Consider the following 22,500-nt stretch of genomic DNA (forward strand, 5'->3'; position numbering starts at 1 on the left):
GAGAGAGAGAGAGAGAGAGAGAGAGAGAGAGAGAGAGAGAGAGAGAAGGATGGACAGAGACTGAAAGAAGGACAGATGAAGAAGAGAGAGAGAGAGAGAGAGAAAGAGGTAAATCTGTCAGCAGAAAGGAGAGAGTAAATTATACAGGGAAATAAAGCAATAAAGACTGAGAAATGCAGAACTCTTGTGTTCATCCCTCTCGCTCTTTCCACTCGTTTGTTCACCCCCCCTCTCTCTCTCCCCCATCTCTCTGTCCACTCATCTGTTCATCCTCTCCTCCCCGTCTGTAAATCTCCGATGCTGAGTCCGGCTCTTTCTCTGATGGAGGGCCAAGTCCCCGATGACCACATCAGCACAAAGCACTCAGACACGCTCACTTTCACACACACACACACACACACACACACACACACACACACACACACACACACACACACACACACACACACATGCACACTCACACACACACACACAGGGTATTCCAAGCACATTCCCACATGGACACTTACTTTATCCACATGGTTAGTCTCTCTCTCTCTCTCGCTAATTATCTCTCTGTCATTCAGTTGTTCATTCTCATTCCTCCCCTTCTCTCTCTTTTTCCTTCTATCATTCAGTTTCTCATTCTCAGTCTTTCTCTCGTTCACTTTCACACAGCTGTTCATTCTCTCTCTCATTCTCTCTCTCTCTCTCTCTCTCTCCTGCCCTGGCACATACCCTGTCCTCCTGGGCAACCAGACAAACAAACAAAAAACAGAGAGAGAGAGAGAGAGAGAGAGAGAGAGAGAGAGAGAGAGAGAGAGAGAGAGAGAGAGAATAGGTGAAAGCCAGAGGGAGAGAGATAATGGGATATAAAATGAGAGAGAATGTAAAAAAAAGAGAGAGAATGTGAGTGAATACCAGAGAGAGAGAGAGAGAGAGAGAGAGAGAGAGAGAGAGAGAGAGAGAGAGAGAGAGAGAGGGAGGGAGAGAGAGACAGAGAGAGAGTAAAAGTGCAGACACAGGGCGGCTATGAGCCAGAGGTGCTTAAAGAGTGAGGAGGCCCAGAAGCATCAGCAATGGCCACTGATTATCACTGCAGCACTTACACACACACACGCACACACACACGCACACGCACACGCACACGCACACGCACACGCACACACACAGATGCACACGCACACACACACACGCCCCTCTACACACAGCCAAACACACACACACACACACACACACACACACACACACACACAGTTACAGATAGTCACACACACACACACACACACACACACACACACAAGGGAGGAGAGGGGGTGGGGGTGGGGGATGCCCACCTTGCTCCATCACTTAGTGGGCTTTTGGGACTTGCTTAAGAGTGTGCTGGGGGACGTGTGTGTGTGTGTGTGTGTGTGTGTGTGTGTGCATGCGTGCGTGCGTGCGTGCGTGCGTGCGTGCGTGTGTAGGCTTTTGGGACTTGCTTAAGAGTGTGCTGGGGGACGTGTGTGTGTGTGTGTGTGTGTGTGTGTGTGTGTGTGTGTGTGTGTATGTGTGTGTGCGTGTGTGTGTGTGTGGGCTTTTGAGACTTGCTTAAGAGTGTGCTGCTGCTCCCTGCGAGGCTCATCCCAGTGGCTCAGACAGCTGTCTTATCAGCCGGAGGCCTGATAGTGCCGTGGCTGTTGAAACACTGGGTGTTAACACTAATCATGTGGCTTAGACAAACATGATGCTGGTGCATGACATATGATGGCACACAGAGCACTAATAGGGATGTAGGCTGGCCTCAAGGAATTTCCCCAAGCTCACTGTAAGAAACCTTCATGGATTATTATTATTTTTTTTTTTTCAAAAGCAGGTGTCTTCATGCTATGGTCACTTACAGACACGTGGAGGTCTCCCCCCAAAATAAAAGGCCAACGTACACATTATCCATTTCGTAAAGTTGTCCATCATAGCTTTATAGGCTACGGGCAAAATATATAGCTCGTCACGTCGAAATGTGGCGCGGAGTCGCCGTGACCACCACAGTTTAGGCTAGCAGCAGGTTGTTTGGAAACAGGGCGAAGCAGCAGCAGCAGCAGCAGCAGCAGCGCTAGCGGCGTGCGGGGGAAGCCCTCGCAACAGGATATACCAGTGAGCCACACCTCTGGGAAGGAACACACACGCACGAACAAACACGCGTAGGCTACACACGCACAACCGCACACACACACACAAAACCACACACACACACACACACACACACACACATAGGATGCGTCATTCAGTAACTCAGTGGAAATGGCCAGTCTCATAACGCGGTCTTCATTGTAAACTCGATGAGTTACTAATTGGATAATTAGTGGCTTCCTGTGGCGCATGTAAATTGGTTAGCGATTCGGTCTCCAGCCAGGCGTCTTGGCAAAACATCTGTCCTCGCTTTCTTGCTACGCTACTGTTTTCAAGAGGCTGCAGCTTAGAACAAAAGAGTCGTGATCACTAAGCTTACTGAAGTAGGACCAGGCGCGCACTGGCTTTAGAATTAAGTTGTAGCACTTGCCAACGCTCCACTGGTGTCCATATGGTTACCAACAGCGAGAAGTATTGAATAACGTTATTACGCAGAGATGTTAACCAAAATTATATTTATTTTAATGTCATACCTTACTGATGTAGCGTGTCGATTTTGAGCTCCCACTCCTTTAGAAATATCTGGGATTTTTCCTCTTCTTTTGTTCAATTTTGTCTCGCCTTATTCACAGACGACCGCATGTGACAAGAGAGTGGTTACGCCGCTCTAAGCAACTGTAGGCTACTGTATAGCCTCCGCCGCTGGTTGGGCTAACGTACTACACGCTTCCTCGCCCTGCACTTTACCTCGTTCACGACGTCTCTCCTAACTGGGCAACCGACGGGAATGCGCCGCATTCGCTGTTTCTCCGCCGCGCCGGATCCGTGAATCCGGTGTTACGGAAGCCAAAGCGGAAGTTTGCCAACTGCACATCAGTCTTCTGAGCGACTTGATCGAGGCGCGCCCCGGTCTGCCCCCGCGGTGATTTTGGTTAGCTTTGTTGGCAGCGGTCTTGGGCTGTGCGGTAGCCTATGTCCGTTCTGTTAATGGTGCCTATCACACACACACACACACACACACACACACACACACACACACACACACACACACACACACACACACACACACACACACACGATCCAAAAGTATTGCTTAGACAAGCCAGACAGATTTGAGCAGAACAGCCACGCAGGCTACTCCCAAGACATGGCCACGATGACTAAATCATATATAAATAATATCACACCATAGACAAATACATGAACACATGGACAAATACATGTACACGTTGGCTACATGGCTTTGATTGGAGTAGACTCTGAATATTCCCGCACAGAGCACCACCGTCCTTACTTGAACAGTTTAGCAGTGTCCACCAGGGACATCTAAATAAGATGGTATTCACAGTATAATAGCATCTTTAGAATACCAATAGCTTACACTGACTTTGGCAAAATATTTTCAAAAGTTCCACGTTTTGATTTTTGTCTTATAGGCCCAAATAATTAATTTGGCTATCAGTATAATTTGGACAGTATCTTATTGTCAGTGTTGCTTATTTGCTTTCAGAAGTAGTGGTGTAGTCTGTGATAAAGCAGGACTACGCAGTAGGCCTACTTAAAAAGCATCACCATCTCCTATACCCACTTAACATAGGCAATGCATATACATTTGGGGTTGTTTGGGGTTGCAGTGAGTATACCCTCTACAACTAACTAGACTACATTACAGTATGCCCACTACAGCTAACTAGACTACACCACTGTTCAGAAGTGCAGTATTTTATTATTTTTTTTAAATGTTTTTGGTCAGAGTCAGATATAGAAATGTTCTTGAGTGGTAGGATGATTATTGTTCAACTGTTGTAATGTTTCTGCAGCTGTATCTATGCGTGTGGGATGCTTGGCCCTCGGTTTGGCATGCTTGACATAATTCGGCCCTTTGGTCCAAACGATTTGGGGACCCCTGTTCTAAATAGTAAACAAAACAACAATGCATCTGTTGTATTAAGTGACTGGAGTTTTCACTGATAAGAGTATTCAATTGTCAGTTTAGGCAAACCATTTGTGTTAACGTGGAACTTGCTATGGTCTGAGTGAGCGCTGCGTTGCGCTTACTGCTGCCTCATTCCCAGCGTGAATAGAACCCCTACTGAGTGACTGATGTGCTTCTCGTTTCCCTGCGCGGCATTAGATTCATTCATCGCATTCCGAAGTGCTACAGCTACAGTCTCTTCCCATCTCTGCACTGTAAGTGGGTATATATGGACTCAGTGGGTGTCTCTCACTCGTGTTTTATGTATCCTCCCTTCCTTCCTCAGTCCTCGTTCCCACTGATCAAGATAAAGAATGATGGGCCTGCAACAATGGGAAAGACCATCCAGTGTTAGTTATAGATCAGTGGGAGCGAGCCTGGAGGACCGAGCTATGCACCTGTGCTCTCTCGGGCCGTACGTTGCCCTAGATTGTATTGGGCCGGATTTGTTTGTGTTTTCACTAACCAACGCACATCAGAAAGCTAACACATCCAAGCGTAGCTGAGATGTGTACTTCACACACACACACACACGGCGGAATGTTTCAAATGTCATTTTATTGGCATATTGAAGCAGAGCTGTGAGCTGAGTCCCCACCCCACCTCTCTCTGGAAGATATTTTCATATCTTTATATGAATATGTCTATTTTCATATCTCTATAGGAAAATATAGCCTGCCAGATACAAACCTCCCTTCACACACAGACACAGACACAGACACAGACACAGACACAGACACAGACACAGACACAGACAGACACACACACACACACACACACACACACACACACACACACACACACACACACACACACACACACAGGATCATGGTTTTCCCCACTCATAGCCCAGCTATACCATCAGACATCGTGTACACGGGCAGTAAGTATAACATATTCAAGATAAACATATTCAATTAACTGTTTTGGAAAAGGCACCGTAGATAAAACACTCATTATAATCAGTGGAAATAATATAATAATATATATATAATATAAAAATATTAATGAAATGTAAACAAATATACCCTTTCCTATTAAAACTAAAACATTCATAATGTCATATAGTAGCTAATTATTTATTACTGTTTTGGAAAAGGCACTGTAGACAAAACATTATAATCTGTCAATTTTTTTAATTACAATGTCATGTAGTAGCTAATTTACTAAAATAAAAAAGAAAATAATATAATAATAATATTAATAATATTAATAAAATGTAAGCAAATATACCCCTTCCTATTTAAAACTAAAAAATGACAATGTCATATAGTAGCTAATTTATAAAGAAAATAATACTAATGATCCTTACAGCCTGCCTTCTCCTGACAACAATAATATTAATAAAATGTACAAAAAATGTATAATGTCATGAAGTAGCTAATTTACTAAAATAAAAGAAAAATAAAATAATACTACTAATCCTTACAGCCTGCCTTCTCCTGCCTCCTGGCCGAGCTCTTCGCTCTTCCTCTTCTCCTCTTCCTCGCTCCTCCAGTCGCGGGGCTTGAACATCTTGGGCCCGCCGTTGCGCGCGCGGCCCTTCTGGTGGCTGTCGTGCGTGGGCAGCACCCCCTGGTGGCGGGCGGGGTCGTTAGCGTCCCACAGGCGCTGGAACTGGGCGCGGTAGGGCGCCACCACGGCAACGTCGTCCGTCACCAGCAGGTTCTCCTGGTTGGACTGCACCGCCGTCATCGTCCAGTTGAGGGAGCCGCACACCAGCAGCCGCCCGTCCACCACCGCAAACTTGTGGTGCATGTGCACCGCGCGGCTCAGCTCGTGACGCACGCACACACCTGGGGAACGAGGAAGAGGAGGAGGAGGAGGAAGAGGAGGAGGAGACGAAGAAGGAGAGGAGGAGGAGGAGGAGGAAGAGGAAGAAGAGGAGGAGAGATGTCATAATTAGAGCAGCATGTGTGATGGAGGAACTTGTGGTGCATGTGCACCGCGCGGCTCAACTTGTGACGCACGCACACACCTGGAACAGGTGAGGAAGAGGAGGAGGAGGAGGAGGAAGAGGAGAAGAAGAAGGAGAGGAGGAGGAGGAGGAAGGAGGAGAAGGAGGAAGAAGAGGAGGAGGAAGAGGAGGTGGAGGAGGAGGAGGACGAAGAGGAGGAGGAGGAGGAAGAGGAGGAAGAGGAGGAGGAGGAGAGAGATCATTATTAGAGCAGCAGGTGTTCGTCCACCACCGCAAACTTGTGGTGCATGTGCACCGCGCGGCTCAGCTCGTGACGCACGCACACACCTGGGGAACGAGGAGGAAGAGGAGGAGGAGGAGGAGGAAGAGGAGGAGGAGGAGGAGGAGGAGGAGGAGGAAGAGGAGGAGGAGAGATGTCATTAATTAGAGCAGCAGGTGTCCGTCCACCTCGTGACGCACGCACACACCTGGGGACGAGGAAGAGGAAGAAGAGGAGGAGGAGGAGGAGAGAGATCATCATTAGAGTAGATTAGCAGGTGTCTGTCCACCACCGCAAACTTGTGGTGCATGTGCACCGCCCGGCTCAACTTGTGACGCACGCACACACCTGGGGAACGAGGAAGAGGAGGAGGAGGAGGAGGAGGAAGAAGAGGAGGAGGAAGAGGAGAGATGTCATTATTAGAGCAGCAGGTGTGATGGAGAACTTGTGGTGCATGTGCACCGCCCGGCTCAGCTCGTGAGGCACGCACACACCTGGGGACGAGGTGAGGAAGAGGAGGAGGAGGAGGAGGAGGAAGAAGAAGAGGATGAGGAAGAGGAAGAGGAGGAGGAAGAGGAGAGAGGTCATTAATAGAGCAGCTGTGTGATGGAGAACTTGTGGTGCATGTGCACCGCACAGCTCAACTCGTGACGCACGCACACACGAGAAGGAGGAGGAAGAGAGGAGGAGGAAGAGGAGGAAGGAAAGGAGGAGGAAGAAGAGGAGGAGAGAGATGTAATTAATAGAGCAGCAGGCGTGAATGGACAGGGAAGGAGGAGAGAGATCATTATTCTCAAATCGTGAAAGAGGAAGAAGAGGAGGAAGGAGAAGAGGAAGAGGAGGAAGATCATCATTAGAGCAGCAGGTGTGATGGAGCATGTGATGGTGCAGGTGGACCGGACGGCTCAAATCATGATGCACACAGGATGATGAAGAGGAGGAAGAGGAGGAGAGAGATCATTATTACAGCAGCAGGTGTGATCTCAGGAGAAGAGGAGGAGGAGGAGGAGGAGAACCATGGAGAGAAGAGGGAGAGAAGAGGAGGAAGATGAGACTGAGGAGAATGACAGAGATAAAGAGAGAGAGAGGAAGAGGGAAACCAGAGAGTGAGAGAGAGATAGATGAGGAGGACATAGAGAGAGATGAGGAGGACAAAAAGAGAGAGAGAGAGAGAGAGAGAGATGAGGACATTGAGAGGTAGAAGGAGGGATGAAAATGAAGGAGAGAGAGATGATTATTATTTACTATTCAACTATTCATGTTGGAGATGGTGTTATTGGAGTCCCTGATCCCAAGGTCTACCAGCCCACACACTCAGCACGCACGTACGCACGCACGCGCGCACGCACACAAAAAACCCATAACTCAACCTCAACAGTAGTCCTGCTGCAGGCCACATATGTAACGCACACACTCACACAGACAGACACAGACAGAGAGAGAGAGAGAGAGAGAGAGAGAGAGAGAGAGAGAGATGGGAGTGGCTGCCATTGGCTCACGGTTAAGTCATCAGCTTTACTGCCTACCCCCTTTTAGCAAACAATGCTAAGAAAAAGAGAGCGAAAGCTGAGGAACAAGTGACAGACTGAAAATGAGAGGAAGAGAGAGAGAAAGCTGAGGAACAAGCGAGAGACTGAAAATGAGAGGAAGAGAGAGAGAAAGAAAGAAAGAGCCTGTCTAAACAAATCCCCACCAACACTATCAACCAGCAAAAACTACCATCTGCGTTATTGGATAGCAGAGGCGTGCTAGGGGAATTCTTACAAGCGCATTCAGAGGAGATTGTGCAATACATTGGGCAAGATGAAAACACCGTTTTTCAATATTCCCAATGACGACTCACTATGGGATGGGAGTAGGTGATGCCCCCCCCCCCCACACACACACACACTCCAGAATTCCTCATACACACACACACACACACACACACACTCCAGAATTCCTCATACACACACACACACACACACACACACACACACACACAGTCCCCATGCCATGACATTAATTTCTACCTCACTCATTCACTCACACACACACACACACACACACCTGCTCTCCGCAGCACTCCGATCTGTGATCCGGTGATGTACATGTAGTCGCGGTCGATGATGACGCGCACGCAGACGCCGCGGTTGTGCAGGTGCAGCACGGCGCGGCTCAGCTCCATGTTGGAGAAGCTGAACACACACACGTCCAGCGACACGCGCGCAGACAACAGGTGGGTCAGCAGCCGCGAGAACGAGTCGTCCTTCACGCCGTGAGATATTCCACACGGGCTACAGAGACATGTAGAGAGAGAGGGAGGAATGGGAGAGAGAGGGAGGGGAAGGAGAGAGAGAGAGGGAGGGAGAGGGGAGGAAGGAGAGAGAAAGCTCATTAATCTGGGATGCATGGGGTATATCAAAGCAACTCTTTTCCTCATAAAAGACAACTTTTGACGACAACCCCTGTACCCATAATGACTTTGGTTTTGACATCTCTAGTATTTCCATAATGATGTGATTTCAGGACCAGTACATATAGGCCTACCTCAACATTTGTTAAGTTAGGCTACATTAAATTGCCTACACATTAAATATATTTACCCTAATAAATTGATTGGTCAGAGTCTCATCTTTACAAAGATCTTTATCTTTCAGTAAAGTTTGTGATGGTAAAAGTCATTTATATGGAAGTTTGTTATAAATGCAACTATGTTCCATGGATAGCCCTAGTAACATGGGTTGCTCTTAGTAGGCGTCCAGGGGGGGAAGAGAAAAGGAGCCCATAAAAGATATCAACGTGATATTAAAGATTAGAGAATGACACAGTAGTATGGAGGGACATGCAGCATATTGAAATATGTAATGGGAAGAGATGTAAAGCGAAGGAGGGAAAATACACCTTCAGAAATGTGAATTATTTTCATGTTCCCAAAACACAGAAGAATGGGACTGTTTACCAGGGCTGTTTGGACGCATCTCCTGACGCGTACAGTCTCTCCACGCAGCTGGAGTCACAGGGGAAGAAGAGCACCTCGGTGACCCGGGCCGCGGGCTTCAGGCGCCGGCGGAGCCAGCGCAGCCACTCGATACCGAGGGTGAGACCGACCACCCCCACACCCACCAACTTCAACACCTCCGACGCCGACTGGCGAGGGAGAGACGATGGTGAAAGAAAGGCAGGTTTTGGAACAAGGGTGAGAGGAAAGTTAGGCTACAAAGTGAGACCGCGGTGCCTGCATGTCTTATCACCCGAAGGATTAAATAAATCAGCCTCAGTAGGCTACAACAGTCTTTTAAACCCCTGTTAGATGCTACTACACGCCGCTGCCTAGCAGTTAGCTTATTAGCTGACCATCTTGCAAATGTGCTGCGAACTTTTTTTTTCTGGTAAAGTTTCTTTGCACACGTGCAGACAATATAGACAATGCAGCCATTCCTAAATATTACCATTACGGCAAATTGGTATTGATTGTAAATTACACAGGATTGAATGCTATCTGAAAGGAAACACATATGGCAAGACTTACCGGCATTTTAACAAATAGTGGATATCCGTGTACGAACTCACCATGCAGTTTAGACTGGTTGTTTGTCACCCCCTGCAGGTCGGAGTAGATATGCAGCAGAAGGAAAAAATGTCGCTCACAACGTACAGCTCAGTTTTGGCTTGCATATGGTTAGCCTACTGTTTTATATTCCCTGTTCGAATAAAAATTACACAAGGGATTTAAGAAACAGATGTTTTTGTTTATTTCAGTTATAAATGTAATATCTGAGCAACTGAACATATGGACATGAAACCCATACACCTGGTTTCCCACACACATATGCAATCACATTAGAGCCAAAGTGGCCCCTTTTGCTTATTTACAAAAATCAGCAGAATTGTGAATCAGAAATACAGAAACAGACACAGTCAAGACAATACTGCAGCTCTGACCTTTCCGCCAAACAAAACAAAACTTAAAAAGAATATAGGTACATGGTCTAGAAACTTAAAAAAAAAAGGCTGAAGAAAAGAGAAGGGGTCCCAGGGTCCATCATCTCCACACCGTTCCTTTCCATATTCCCACACAAACCCTTATTGACACATCCTGGAATATCTGGAATATTTAAAATAATCTAGTTAATCCAGTTCCCTTTTTATTTTCTACAGCCAGGGTCTCTCTCTCGGGTTCTCTCATTTCTTCTTGCCCTTGGCGGGCTTGGCGAGGAGGGCGGGGTCGATCTGGTCGGGGGCGAGGCCTCGGACGGAGAAGAGGCGTGCGGCGCGCTCCTGCAGCGTCCCTCCGCACTTCATGCCGCGCGCCATCAGCGCCCCCTTCAGGCGGTCCAGGCCCACGGCCTCCAGCTGCTCCACGCTGTCCACCGCACTCAGGTCCAGGGGGCCCGCGGGAACCTGAGTACACACACACACACACACCAATTGCTGTCATTTAAACATCATCAAATAAATAAATAAATAATAAAATATATAGAGAGAAAGAGAACAAAGATAGATAGATAGATAGATAGATAGATAGATAGATGGATACTTAAAACTAGTACACAAATATGTATGAGAAAGTTGCTACTAAAAAATACAAATAAATAAACATTTTAACAGATTGGACCGTCTAATGGGCAAATAGGGTCAATTTCAGCCGACTTTCAGCACATACTGTACAGATACTTGTTCCAATATTGCCAATATGGCGAATACATTTTGGTTTCAAATCTTCATGACGGCACATTGCCCATATCATCAGTGCTCCTTCGAGTCTCACCTCTGGTGCTGCGCTCTTGCTGGTGCTGCTGCTGACCGCCTGCTGTGATCCCGTGTCCATCTTTTCCTCCTCCGGCTTCTCAGCCTCCTCTGCGTCCACTGCAGCCACCGAGGCCTGCGCAGGCCCTGCAGCCTGGGCCTCGCCTGGTGCCCCAGTCCCCTCCTGGGCCTCCTCCTGCTGGGGTGCTGCTTCGCTCTGGGTCTGCCCAGGGTGGGGCTCCTGTGCTGGGCTTCTCTGGGGGGAGCTGGCCCCTGAGCTGGAGGAGGAGCTGCTGCTGCTGGGGCTCTCCTGGGACGTGATGTGGGCGACTGATGCTGCTGCTACTGCTGATTTGCGTGCAGTGTATGCTCCTGAACGGCAGGAGGCGCTAGAGGACACACACGGAGAGGCGCCGTCGTCGTCGCTGGCGGAGTCACTGTCCTCGTCGGAGACGGCCAGGTCTCCCATACCGGTCCTGACACACGGAAAACAAAAGAACGTTAGCAAATTCCTCAATAACACGTATAGATAAAAAACTAGCTATGGTTCTAACTCTCGCATGTTTACATTGTGTACTTGTGCTGATGTTCATTCATATGCACTGTCCTTATCTAAATAAACAATTAAATAAAATAAACCCCATAACTGACCATCGCAGATCACAAAGGGCTACTGAGGAGGGCAAGCTGGAGTCACTATGCTGACTTGTAGTAAATGAGCATTACTGCAGGGCCATTTCTACTTCAAATACTGGAATAATGCTCGTCACCACAACAAAATTACATTAAAAGCTGGACCTGCGTCTTAAAGAAACACGGATTCACAGAACCCCCTCAAAAATGGAACAAAAAGAGAAAAATAACACTTTCAAAATGGAGTCGTGATTCTAGAGGAGTTGAGCAAAAGAGTGTGACAGTGAGAGAGAGAGAGAAAAAGAGAGAGACAGTGAGAGAGAGAGAGAGAAAAAGAGAGAGACAGAGAGAGAGAGAGAGAGGCAAAGAAAGAAAGAAAGAAAGAAAGACAGAGAGAGAAAAAGGAGACCCACCAGAGGCACTTCTTCTTGCCAGGCTTGGGTGCGCTGGTGGCCTTAGTGACCGCGGCGGTCGCCGGGCGTTTACGGCTGGGTCCCTCGTCCGCCTGCACCAGACCACTGGAGGCCGCCTGCATCCCTGCGGCAACAGAGGAAACTCAGCGTTCTTTCTGATCATAGAAACACCTCTGCTGTGGATATGACTAGGGCTATGTCCAGAAGTCAAGCGTGCACGCTGGGCAGTGTGCATTTTCCGGAAGTTACGTCAGAATAGACTGTCCGAAAGTCAAGCGCTCTCACTAGTGCGTTCTTTCTGATCAAAGGGTGCCTCTCAACATGCCTCCTCGATCCTCGATCCTCGAGGGGCGTTCCCACTGATCTATAACTAACACTGGATAGACTATCCCATTGTTTCCCCCCCATCATTCTTTATGTAGATCAGTGAGGATCGAGGTATCGAGGAGCGAGGGAGGACGTATAAACGCTGCATGAGAGGCACCCAAGGTGTATTACAACACAATCTGGGCACAGTGTATCATCATGCACAAAATAAAAGCAATTCATTCAAAAACACCAACTTATTTACACATTGCACTGTCAAGGGCCGTTCACACCAAGAATGACTTAAACAAATATCGCTCTTGTTAATATGAATGACAACATACGCACATAAACTATAACGATATATATATATTTTACCGCGGTCATTATTTTTTTCAGAGGTCCTCTATCAGAAAATAATGACCGGTAGAACTTTGGGAAATCCCATTCAAGTCAATGGAGCGTTCTACTTGCATTGTGAAGTGCCGTATAGTAAGAGCAATTCATTCTAAAACAACAACAACTTGATTACAGATCGGCATTGTATTTATCATATCAACAAACGTTTTTTGGACACCGTGTGCTGTCCAGCGTGAGAGAGTGGTTTTTGGACACAGTATCACACTGTCCTGCGTAAGAGATGTAAATTAGCCTTGTGGCTAAAATCTGGCTCAAATATATATTGTGCATTGTCCCTGTCAAATAAACATAAATAAAATAAATAAATAAGAGAGCGGTTTCGTCGTCGTACCTCTGAGGACGGAGTCCTCGAGCCGCTCGGACAGGTCGTGGCACTGGCGCTCGTAGTCGGGGTCGCTGAAGTAGTGCTTGGGCTCGGCCAGCTTCCTCTGCAGCCGGTCCAGACGCCGCTGCTCCTTCTCCGCCTCGCGGTCCGCCTGCTTCTTCAGCCACTCCGCCATCCTGGAACACACACAGGACAGAGGTCACAGGTCAGAGGTCAGTCAACAGCCAACAGGTCTTGAATTTCCACTTGGGGATCAATAAAGTATCTATCTATCTATCTATCTATCTATCTTTCTATCTATCTATCTATGTCCGAGTTCAGCTTTGGCCTTCAACCCTCAAACGCAGAACTGGAGTCAGTTGGACAGTCGAAGGTTCTGCTTTAATGGTTTCCTTAGGCCAGAAGACTTTGACGAGATTTAGGAAAGTTTAGGAAAAGGACATTAGTTATTTAACACTCCAGTCTTTCAAGAATCTTTCACAAATCTTGTAAAAGCCCTCTGATGTGAAGGTAGCATTAGAAATGTGTTTTCAAGACTCCTGTAACGGTCTCTGAGGCTTTGTTCGATAGACACCACAGATATGGCACTGCTCCACAGCTCCATACAGCCTTATTAAGCATAAATGGTGGACATTAGTTAAAACACTTCAGTGTTTCAAGAGTTGTTTAATAGAGAGCAAGACAGACACCACCGCTCCTCAGCTCCATAAAGACTTACTCTTTCTCGTGATTGACATCTCGCAGTCTTCGTCCGCTCAGGTCCCTGCAGGCCTCGCGGTTGGTGGTCTTCTCTATCTGCGCCCCCAGCGCTCGGAGCATGGACCCGAAACCTGTCACAAGGAGCGGGGGAGAGACACCGTGAACCTCGGATGCTCGCAATTTCACTTAAAGAGGAACTATGCAGGATTGGCGATTTCATCTCTGGTTTCGGCTTCGTTGTTAGTTTTCGCTCGTTTTATGCTTGCATTATCTCTGCAGAGCTTCCCCGACAGCTTTAGCGTGTATATTTATACATGTATAGGCTATATTTAAATATATACATTGCAAGCGTGGTCCTACGTCTCAGACTTCCAGATGTAAATAAAGAGCGATCGTCTCCTGCAGAAAGTTGCATAGGGTCTCTTTAACATATTGAAAAATATAAAGTTTAATGAAACCACGAGTACAAGATGTATTACTCCGGCTTGACTTTACTGCAGCATCTTCTGAAGACACACACACAGATCTAAAACTTTGAAAATCACAAGGCCATGACCAGGTCATGCTCGTGATTTCATTAAACATACACCGCTCACATAAAGTCAGGGATATTCGGCTTTCGGGTGAAATTTGTTGGCCTTTGTTTCAATAAATGGTTTGAGATGAGGACATCACCAGTGTATGATTCCTTAAATGCTCTATTTTTCATGATATAATACCACTGTAACTTGAACTTACATTTTCCATACATTTGACCCGCAAGCCAGATATCCCTAACTTTCTGTGAGTAGTATATACTAAGTTTAATTAAAGTACAATTCTTATAACTCTGGCTTTATTTTACTGCAGCATCTTCTGAAGTCTGCGATACACAAACACTCAGACCTAAAACATTGAAAAATCACCAGGCCAAGACGTGCAATGTGTGTACTTTGAGTGTGTGCCGCGCAGGTACATATGTGGTATAATATAATGCCATGTGATCAGAGCCACCAACGCCTCAGGAACAGATACATGGGTGTTTAAATATGACAGCTTAAAGGGATAGTTCGGATTTTAAGACACGAAGTTGTATGGGTTCCCTGTCAGCAACGTAGTGCATCAGCACTGACTTACCCCCGACAGCGTCCTGTGAGCCGAGATCCATCCGGTTTTTGATCGTTTTTGATGCCGGACTATTTTCTTCAGCAAGTTTCTGGGGTCACGAAAGTAAAGTGTTTTTCTTCTCAAAACCATATGCGTTCAACAGAGTGATATATTTGCACCACAAAAACGTTGTCCAGCTGTCAGTAGCGCGCAGTGATAGGAATCGCGAAAAATAAGTAAGTGATAACGAGGTTTGAATTTTTCCTGGACAACGTTTTTGTGGTGCAAATATATCACTCTGTTGAACGCATATGGTTTTGAGAAGAAAAACACTTTACTTTCGTGACTCCAGAAACTTGCCGGACTACTTTCTTCAGCATCAAAAACGATCTAAAACCGGCTGGATCTCGGCTCACAGGACGCTGTCGGGGGTAAGTCAGTGCTGATGCACTACGTTGCTGACAGGGAACCCATACAACTTCGTGTCTTAAAATCCGAACTATCCCTTTAACACTCTACACCTATGCCTTCGTGTAACGTGGACGTGTTAGTCATCCAGCCAACAAGGCAGCAGCTGGCAGCTTATAGCCACTTGTCGTGCTACTACAATGTTGCTCGGGCTAAAACAGATCCAGCTCTACCAACCTCCTTTCCCACCGAACAAGCGAGGCTCCAAACGATACACAGCCCCAGTCTGAAGTTCATCTTCACTGGACGACAGCCGGCCATTGTTTTTAACGTAGAAGTCGGTTGCGGGAATACCCTAAAACGAGAAAATGTTAATCATAACAAACAATTGTAATCATAGCGTTAGCTATATAGCTAACAAGTTAGCATATCTCGATAGTTAGCGCTAAATTATCAGTCACACTGAAAACAAGTAACTTTATAATACAAACATATGATCACTTACATCTTCAAGGGTAAATAGCTCAATTAAATTCTGAACAGTCGATCCTGGAAGAAACGTTAAGGTCTTCGATTGAAGAGATGGTGAAATCACAAACACATCCATGTTGCTTGACTGAATGTTTCTCTTCCGGTACGGCAAGCCAGAGGAACATATGTAACGAAAAACGTCACAGGAAGCCAGTGGTGCTTTGCTTTGTACGATGTTACTTCATCATCTTATATGCAATTTAAAATGTGTATTGGTTTTAAGATTTATATTTAAGGCAATACAAGCGTTGTCCCACTCTATTATCACGTGTTTTTGAACACTCTGCCACAATACTGTCTTTATTTACTTCGCGTTAAAAAAGGTACCCATAATGCTTAGCGCCTAATCAACCAAAGCAAAGATGGCTGCGGTGTACAAGGTTGCATGCCGCCTGGGCAGCGGTAACGTTAAATGCATAATTCCAAGGCAAACTCTCTACACGCATAGGAAACTCTACAGCAGTGATTCCAGCGTCCCGCCCGTCGAGCAAGGTGAGGCAGAACCCCAAGAGCCGTCTGCTGAGAAGCCAAAGAGTGGGTTCGCTGCTGCATACGAGCTTCACACGGATCTCCAACAGAAACAGGAAAGCGCTTCCCTTAGCCGTGTCGGCTCAACGAGGGACGAGACGTCCTTCGCTTCGCTGTTACGACACTCTCCGCTGGTTCAGATGGGCCCGGCGAAAGACAGAGTAGTAATGGGTAAAATCTTTCACATTGTCCAAGACGACCTATACGTCGACTTCGGTGGCAAATTCCACTGCGTCTGCAAGCGACCGTCGACTGACGGTGACAAGTACCAGCGTGGAAGTAAGGTGAGAATTCGTTTGGCGGACCTGGAGATGACATCCCGATTCTTGGGTGCGAATACAGACACAACTCTGCTGGAGGCCGAGGGTTATCTTATGGGAATACTGGATGCTAAGGCGAAAGCGTAGAGTGCCAGTGGATACCTTCTCAAAAGACTCATGGCTGGACTCCGCGTGCACTGCTCTGGCAATGTCATGCGATGCGATGCATCAGTGAGCACTGACATTGTAATATGTGTAAATTCTTTGCCATTATATTAAACTCACGTCAACCATAACTATTCGTGTTATACGCAGTACTTGAGAAGTTTACTCTTTCAGAGCGTTAGGCTGTAGGCTGGGTGAACCCTTCCTGAACTTCGGTTGCATTTGTTCCCAAAAACAAACAAACAAACAAACTGGGGTAAAGTAATACTTTTGTTTAGCCAGTATGTTTAATTACCACAACACAATCATCCGGGGTTTGTTTGGCGTCATGTTTATTTCAGTGTTTGCTCAGCAGGTTAGTTCATCACAGCAGTTCACTCTGACAGTGCAGTTAGGTGTGAATGTCGTGACAATGTATAACTTATCGCGACTTTTATGTCATGTACCCCCAAACATCTTCCCTTTACACATAGTCCAAAGTGACACATCTAATCTTAACTGACAGATGTAAATCCTTACCTTAGTCATCACAGATAAATATTAAGGCTAACAATCCCAAGGAATGCTTACTTGATATCCCAAATGTGTGCTTGAGCAACAAACCTAAATGTGTTGACTCCAAGCAAGTTATCTTAAAAAAAAAAAAAAAAACAAGATCTCCATGATGGTTGGTTTTGTGAGCTACGAAGCTATACTTGGCTCTCCGGGCTCTTCTCATGGGAGGTCAGGTCATAACTACTTACTCTGATTTAAATAACATCACTACTTCATACATCTCGAACACACTCATGATCATCTTGTGCTGCAGGACAGTAACCAAGCATCACTGGCAGATCGGACCTCACCTGCTTATCAGCTTGGCTTGCTTATCCTGTCAGTCAAAACACAATACACTTAGCCACTGCATGTTCTGATTTTTTCTGTTGTAATTTGAGTGTAAGCTTATCTTGTGCAAACCAAACTCAGGACAGAAAGCTTGAAGAAGAAGAGGAGCAACAACAACAAAGAGAAACCTGCAACTCAGCGATGCTGAAATTCTACCGTGTGATGTTATGATCGTTGCTTCCTAGGCATCTATTTAGCCTGTGGTGTAGGTTGGTTAGCTGTAATGGATATACCGTGATGTAGTAGTTAGCTGTAGTGGGTATACTGTGATCAACACCAAATGTTAATACACATCCTTGCCTATTTGAAGTGGGTGTACTGAGATGATGCTTTTTGAGTGGATATACTGCATAGTCCTGTAGTACTAGTACTGCTAGTACCCCTAGTACTGTATCGCGTAGACTACACCACTCTATTTAGCTTACTGGTTCCTAATGGTTCCTATACATTCTCATGCTACTACAAGACATGCAGGGGGAACTACTAAAACCTCAGGCACCTTTTCCTAAGTAAGTACCAACTCCCCACAGTGAGGGGTTAGCCACTACTGCTGCATGATGCACACTATGCTACAAGCGTTTGGCTGTTCAGTGAAAGCCGGCAGCTACAAGTTCTGTTTCTGTAGGTGTGGGAGGGAAAGGCTACTGTGATGATTGACACTTCCCCTCCATAATGAGGGAAGGAGGGAGAGAGAGAGAGAGAGAGAGAGAGAGAGAGAGAGAGATAAATAAATGAAGGAATGAATGAAGAGATGAAATCCTAAAATCTTAAATAAAACCTAGTAAAAATATTATTCATAAGTAGGAGGAAAGAAGAAAGAAGAGGATGGCAGACTTCATGTGAAGGTGGAGGCTATAGCCTCATTAAATATTAATAAAAAAAAGGTAATCATCATTTGCCATTGTTATACATCTTCCCTTTTCTCTGTCCTAGCCCCTCTATTTAATAAAAACATCGATGAAACAAGGAAGGCAATAAAGAGAAATCTCCTACATAAGAAACGAGAGATGAGATGTGCTTAAAAGAACGATGATAGTAATTAAAAAAGCAGTAAAATTAGAGATGGAAAGAGAGAGACGTAAAACCCAATCGCAAAAGGAGAGACATTCACAGAAGGTGCCCCTCATGCAGCGTTTATACGTCCCCTCTCGCTCCTCGGGCCTCGATCCTCCCTGATGTACATAAAGAATGATGGGGCGGCAACAATGGGATAGTCTATCCCTTCTTCTATCTTTCTTTATGTAGATCAGTGAGGATTGAGGGCCCGAGGAGCGAGGGAGGACGTATAAACGCTGCATGAGAGGCACCCAGAGAGTGAGGCTGTGCTGGGCAGTAAGGCAGTGTGTATTTGGTATCTGAGAAGAGTAGAACAGCGCCCTCCAGTGGATTGGAGTACTCTAGTCTGGAGGTCACTCAGGCCTGAGGGGGCCGCGCCGTCCAGTGGAGCAGAAGCAGCAGGGGGCCCTCTACTGGAGAGGTGGCGTATTGAATAGGTTAGGAGGAGGTACAGGGAGGAGAGCGGGTGTTGAAGAGAGGGCAGAGGTGGCACTTTTATTGAAGTAGAGGTATATTTTAGGGAGTTTTTTTTTTTTGGGGGGGGGGATTTATTGTTGGGATAAGAGGAGTGGGTGGTGGTGGGGGGGTGGGGGGGGTGTAGAGCTCCTCTGGTGTTGTCTTGGTCTTCTCCTTCAGCCACACATGGCCATGTACAGCCACTAAGGAGGAGAGAAGGAGGAGAGAAGGAGGAGAGAAGGAGGAGAGAAGGAGGAGGGGAGAGGAGAGGGGAAGAGAGGAGAAGACAGTCAGAACAACGCAGCAGCACAACACAGGAATCACATCTTCAACACGCCTATTTAGCTGTAGTAAACCAAGGTGCTGACAGCCCCCTACATCATCGGCCTGTTTCCCCAACATCATCAGCCTGTTTCCCGTACATTGATTAATCCAAGTCTGAGACTAAAAGCTTTTTTTCAGCGGCGATCAAATTCCTCAAAGTTGTTTCGGGCATAATCCGTGTACGGGAATCCGACCCTGTGGCTGCAATTCCACCGGATCCCCGAGGAGCCCACGATAAGCCACTGAGGACAACTCTGTAGTGCAATCGGTGACCATTCAAAGCTAAATCAGTCGTTTTGCGCACAACGTTATTTTGAGAAAATCAACAATAACAAACTTCCGGGTTAAAATGTTGAATTTCACGTTTTCGCATAATTTGACTGTATACAGTCTACAGTTTCATATCATGAACGCATTTCACGGAAAAACATACGCTTTAACTGTTAAACCCGGCGAAGATTCAACACATTTGCTGTCATTCCCGTTGTGCACGCGCCCCTTGAAAACGTGATTTCTCCTCTTCTGGCATATCGTGACAGGAGAACCATGTCAACTTTGGATGCGTTTATCTTAGCAATAGTTTGTGTAATACCCTCGATATACATATCGTTGGAAAGCTTAGTTTATGGCCGAAACGACTGGTTCCGCTTTACAGGGTCACATTTGTGTGAGAGCATCCGCAAAAAAAGGTTAGCCTGGCTATCATCAGACCAAGGTCAATCTTTTGAGATTGAACAATAGTCTGGGGAGTCTGCGCTGTATTTCTACTGCACAGGAGGCGTGATCAACAGGCAAAGTTCAAATTATTCTGCACCCCTTTGGATAGCCCTTCAACCAATCAGACCAACGATCCGGAATGCGCCTGGTGGATAAGCCAGTTTGTGATTGGTCCCTGCAAATTTCAGGAGAGACAAATGTGCTTGTTTCCAGACTGAGCTGCAGGGCGAAATTCAATCGCATATCAGGCTGGTTTACCCAGTTTAACCCAGGACATCTCCGTACTGCAGAAGGGGCTGAGTTTACCCAGTTTAACCCAGGACAACTCTGTACTGCAGATGAGGCTGGTTTACCCAGTTTAACCCAGGGCAGATGAAGCTGGTTTACCCAGTTTAACCCAGGACAGATGGGGTGGGTTTTACCCAGTTTAACCCAGGACAGATGTGGCTGGGTAACCCAGTTTAACCCAGGACAACTCTGCACTGCAGCTCACCTCAGTCAGGTTGAGCTCGGCCACACCGGTGCCGTCCTTGTCCAGCTCCAGGAAGGCTTCTGCAAACACACAAACACAGACGACATGATTGGTCAGCATCAGGCACAAGAGTCCGTCTGGGCAGTGAGTGAGTCTACTTCAACATCGTCAGTATCAAGAGTCTGGGCAGTGAGTGAGTCCTACTTCAACATCGTCAGTATCAAGAGTCTGGGCAGTGAGTGAGTCCTACTTCAACATCGTCAGTATCAAGAGTCTGGGCAGTGAGTGAGTCCTACTTCAACATCGTCAGTATCAAGAGTCTGGGCAGTGAGTGAGTCCTACTTCAACATCGTCAGTATCAAGAGTCTGGGCAGTGAGTGAGTCCTACTTCAACATCGTCAGTATCAAGAGTCTGGGCAGTGAGTGAGTCCTACTTCAACATCGTCAGTATCAAGAGACTTCAACTTCATTAGTGAATATCAAGAGTCTGAGCACACAGAGAGTATTATTTCAGGATAGTCAGTCCACTAGAGTGGCTCCTATCTCAGTAGATATTTCATATCTCAGACAGATATAATATAATAATATATACTGGTGTAGTGATAGTGCTCCTATCTCAGTAGATATACTGTATAATGTCAGATAGATAGATATAATATATTGGTGTAGTAAGTGCTCATATTTCAGTAGGTATACGGTATATATACTGTATATAACGTTGGTCTAGTGTTTTTATAGTGCAGACACGTACTGTACATGGTGTTAGTGTTCATATCTCAGTAGATATATATGTCAGATAGGTATAATATGTTGGTATATAGATTTAACATCATATAATATGTCAGATAGGTATAATATGTTGGCATATAGATTTAATATCATATAATATATCGGTGTGCTGTGTTGTAGTGCAGACACGTACTGTACTGTTAGTGTTCATATCTCAGTAGATATATAATATGTCAGATAGGTATAATATGTTGGTATATAGATTTAACATCATATAATATATCGGTGTGGTGTGTTGTAGTGCAGACACGTACTGTACATGGCCTCCAGCTTGACCAGGCAGCACACAAAGTTGTCGAAGTCGATGGTCTCGTTTTCGGCGTAGCGGGCTACCAGCACCTGAGTCAGCTTGTTGTTGAGCATAAAGCCTGAAGAGAGAAAAACACACACACACACACACACACACACACACAGACACAGACACAGACACAGACACAGACACAGACACACACACACACACACACACACACACACACACACACACACACACACACACACACACACACACACACACACACACACACACACACACACACACACACACACACACACACACACACACGTTAGAGACCAAACCTGTGAGGATCAGTTTCACTTCGATGTGTGTATGTGTATTAGTCTGTGAATGATATATCAATATAAATGTATTACTATAACTATATAATCATTGATACACTATTATCAGGATTAAATTGCAAATTGTAACTGAGAGAGAGGGATAGAGAACCTTTGAGAGAGAGAGAGAAAGAGAGAGAGAGATAGAGATAGAGATAGAGATAGAGAGAGAGAATCACCTGCATTCTCCATGGCCATCCTCATCTCATATGAGCTCATAGCACCAGACTTGTCCAGGTCATATTGCCTGAAGATTCCCTGTGGAGATACAGTGCGTACCACACACACACACACACACACACACACACACACACACACACACAGACAGACAGACAGACAGACAGACAGACAGACAGACAGACAGAGGAGATACTACAGTGAGTTTTGCTGGACAAAACTAAAACTTACTGTACTGGGCAGTTTTGATTGCCTCCATATTTCTCC

At 46.1% G+C, this 22,500-nt stretch overlaps 5 protein-coding genes across 8 annotated transcripts in view; 1 reads left to right on the plus strand and 4 right to left on the minus strand.

Moving 5' to 3' along the window:
* The window catches only part of rab3da (RAB3D, member RAS oncogene family, a), a 17,336-nt gene extending 14,443 nt beyond the window's left edge, over positions 1 to 2,893 (minus strand). Inside the window, exon 1 of the mRNA XM_062556537.1 lies at positions 2,622 to 2,893. The gene's annotated coding sequence lies outside the window, so the exon portion shown is untranslated. The remainder of the gene's footprint in view (positions 1 to 2,621) is intronic.
* Positions 2,894 to 5,488: 2,595 nt separating this feature from the next.
* Positions 5,489 to 9,757, minus strand: pld6 (phospholipase D family, member 6). Its single transcript, XM_062531441.1, has 4 exons — positions 9,752 to 9,757; positions 9,182 to 9,435; positions 8,290 to 8,516; positions 5,489 to 5,859 (listed from the first exon to the last, which is right to left on the minus strand). Exons 1-4 carry the CDS (start codon positions 9,755 to 9,757, stop codon positions 5,489 to 5,491), a joined length of 858 nt encoding a protein of 285 aa, XP_062387425.1.
* A 193-nt stretch (positions 9,758 to 9,950) lies between these two features.
* Positions 9,951 to 15,903, minus strand: sde2 (SDE2 telomere maintenance homolog (S. pombe)). Its single transcript, XM_062555273.1, has 7 exons — positions 15,764 to 15,903; positions 15,496 to 15,613; positions 13,784 to 13,895; positions 13,072 to 13,241; positions 12,015 to 12,138; positions 10,991 to 11,444; positions 9,951 to 10,623 (listed from the first exon to the last, which is right to left on the minus strand). Exons 1-7 carry the CDS (start codon positions 15,863 to 15,865, stop codon positions 10,405 to 10,407), a joined length of 1,299 nt encoding a protein of 432 aa, XP_062411257.1. The 5' UTR covers positions 15,866 to 15,903; the 3' UTR covers positions 9,951 to 10,404.
* Positions 15,904 to 16,136: 233 nt separating this feature from the next.
* On the plus strand, positions 16,137 to 16,873 carry mrps28 (mitochondrial ribosomal protein S28). The gene has a single exon (XM_062515631.1). It carries the CDS (start codon positions 16,152 to 16,154, stop codon positions 16,722 to 16,724), a length of 573 nt encoding a protein of 190 aa, XP_062371615.1. The 5' UTR covers positions 16,137 to 16,151; the 3' UTR covers positions 16,725 to 16,873.
* Positions 16,874 to 18,927: 2,054 nt separating this feature from the next.
* The window catches only part of capn1b (calpain 1, (mu/I) large subunit b), a 30,378-nt gene continuing 26,805 nt past the window's right edge, over positions 18,928 to 22,500 (minus strand). For all 4 annotated transcript variants that reach the window (XM_062553319.1, XM_062553395.1, XM_062553462.1 and 1 more), the window contains 4 exons: positions 22,236 to 22,314; positions 21,696 to 21,809; positions 20,674 to 20,732; positions 18,928 to 19,342 (listed from right to left, as the gene is read on the minus strand). In XM_062553319.1, coding sequence (XP_062409303.1) covers positions 19,316 to 19,342; positions 20,674 to 20,732; positions 21,696 to 21,809; positions 22,236 to 22,314 — 279 coding nt within the window. In that variant the 3' untranslated portion in view covers positions 18,928 to 19,315. The remainder of the gene's footprint in view (positions 19,343 to 20,673; positions 20,733 to 21,695; positions 21,810 to 22,235; positions 22,315 to 22,500) is intronic.

The sequence above is a fragment of the Sardina pilchardus genome, chromosome 1 (genome assembly GCF_963854185.1).
Source record: "Sardina pilchardus chromosome 1, fSarPil1.1, whole genome shotgun sequence".
NCBI lineage: Eukaryota > Metazoa > Chordata > Actinopteri > Clupeiformes > Clupeidae > Sardina > Sardina pilchardus.

Bases quoted from the DNA above. Each gene is read 5' to 3' on its own strand.
- pld6 (XM_062531441.1), bottom strand. The intron at 8,517-9,181 runs GTAAACAGTCCC...ATGTCTCTGTAG, and splicing joins GATGCGTCCAAACAGCCCTG to CCCGTGTGGAATATCTCACG. The intron at 5,860-8,289 runs GTGTGTGTGTGT...CTCGTTCCCCAG, and splicing joins CGGAGTGCTGCGGAGAGCAG to GTGTGTGCGTGCGTCACGAG.
- sde2 (XM_062555273.1), bottom strand. From the start codon at position 15,865: ATGGATGTGTTTGTGATTTCACCATCTCTTCAATCGAAGACCTTAACG. The intron at 15,614-15,763 runs GTAAGTGATCAT...TTCTCGTTTTAG, and splicing joins AGCTATTTACCCTTGAAGAT to GGTATTCCCGCAACCGACTT. The intron at 13,242-13,783 runs GTAAGTCTTTAT...TGTGTGTTCCAG, and splicing joins GATGTCAATCACGAGAAAGA to GATGGCGGAGTGGCTGAAGA.
- mrps28 (XM_062515631.1), top strand. From the start codon at position 16,152: ATGGCTGCGGTGTACAAGGTTGCATGCCGCCTGGGCAGCGGTAACGTT.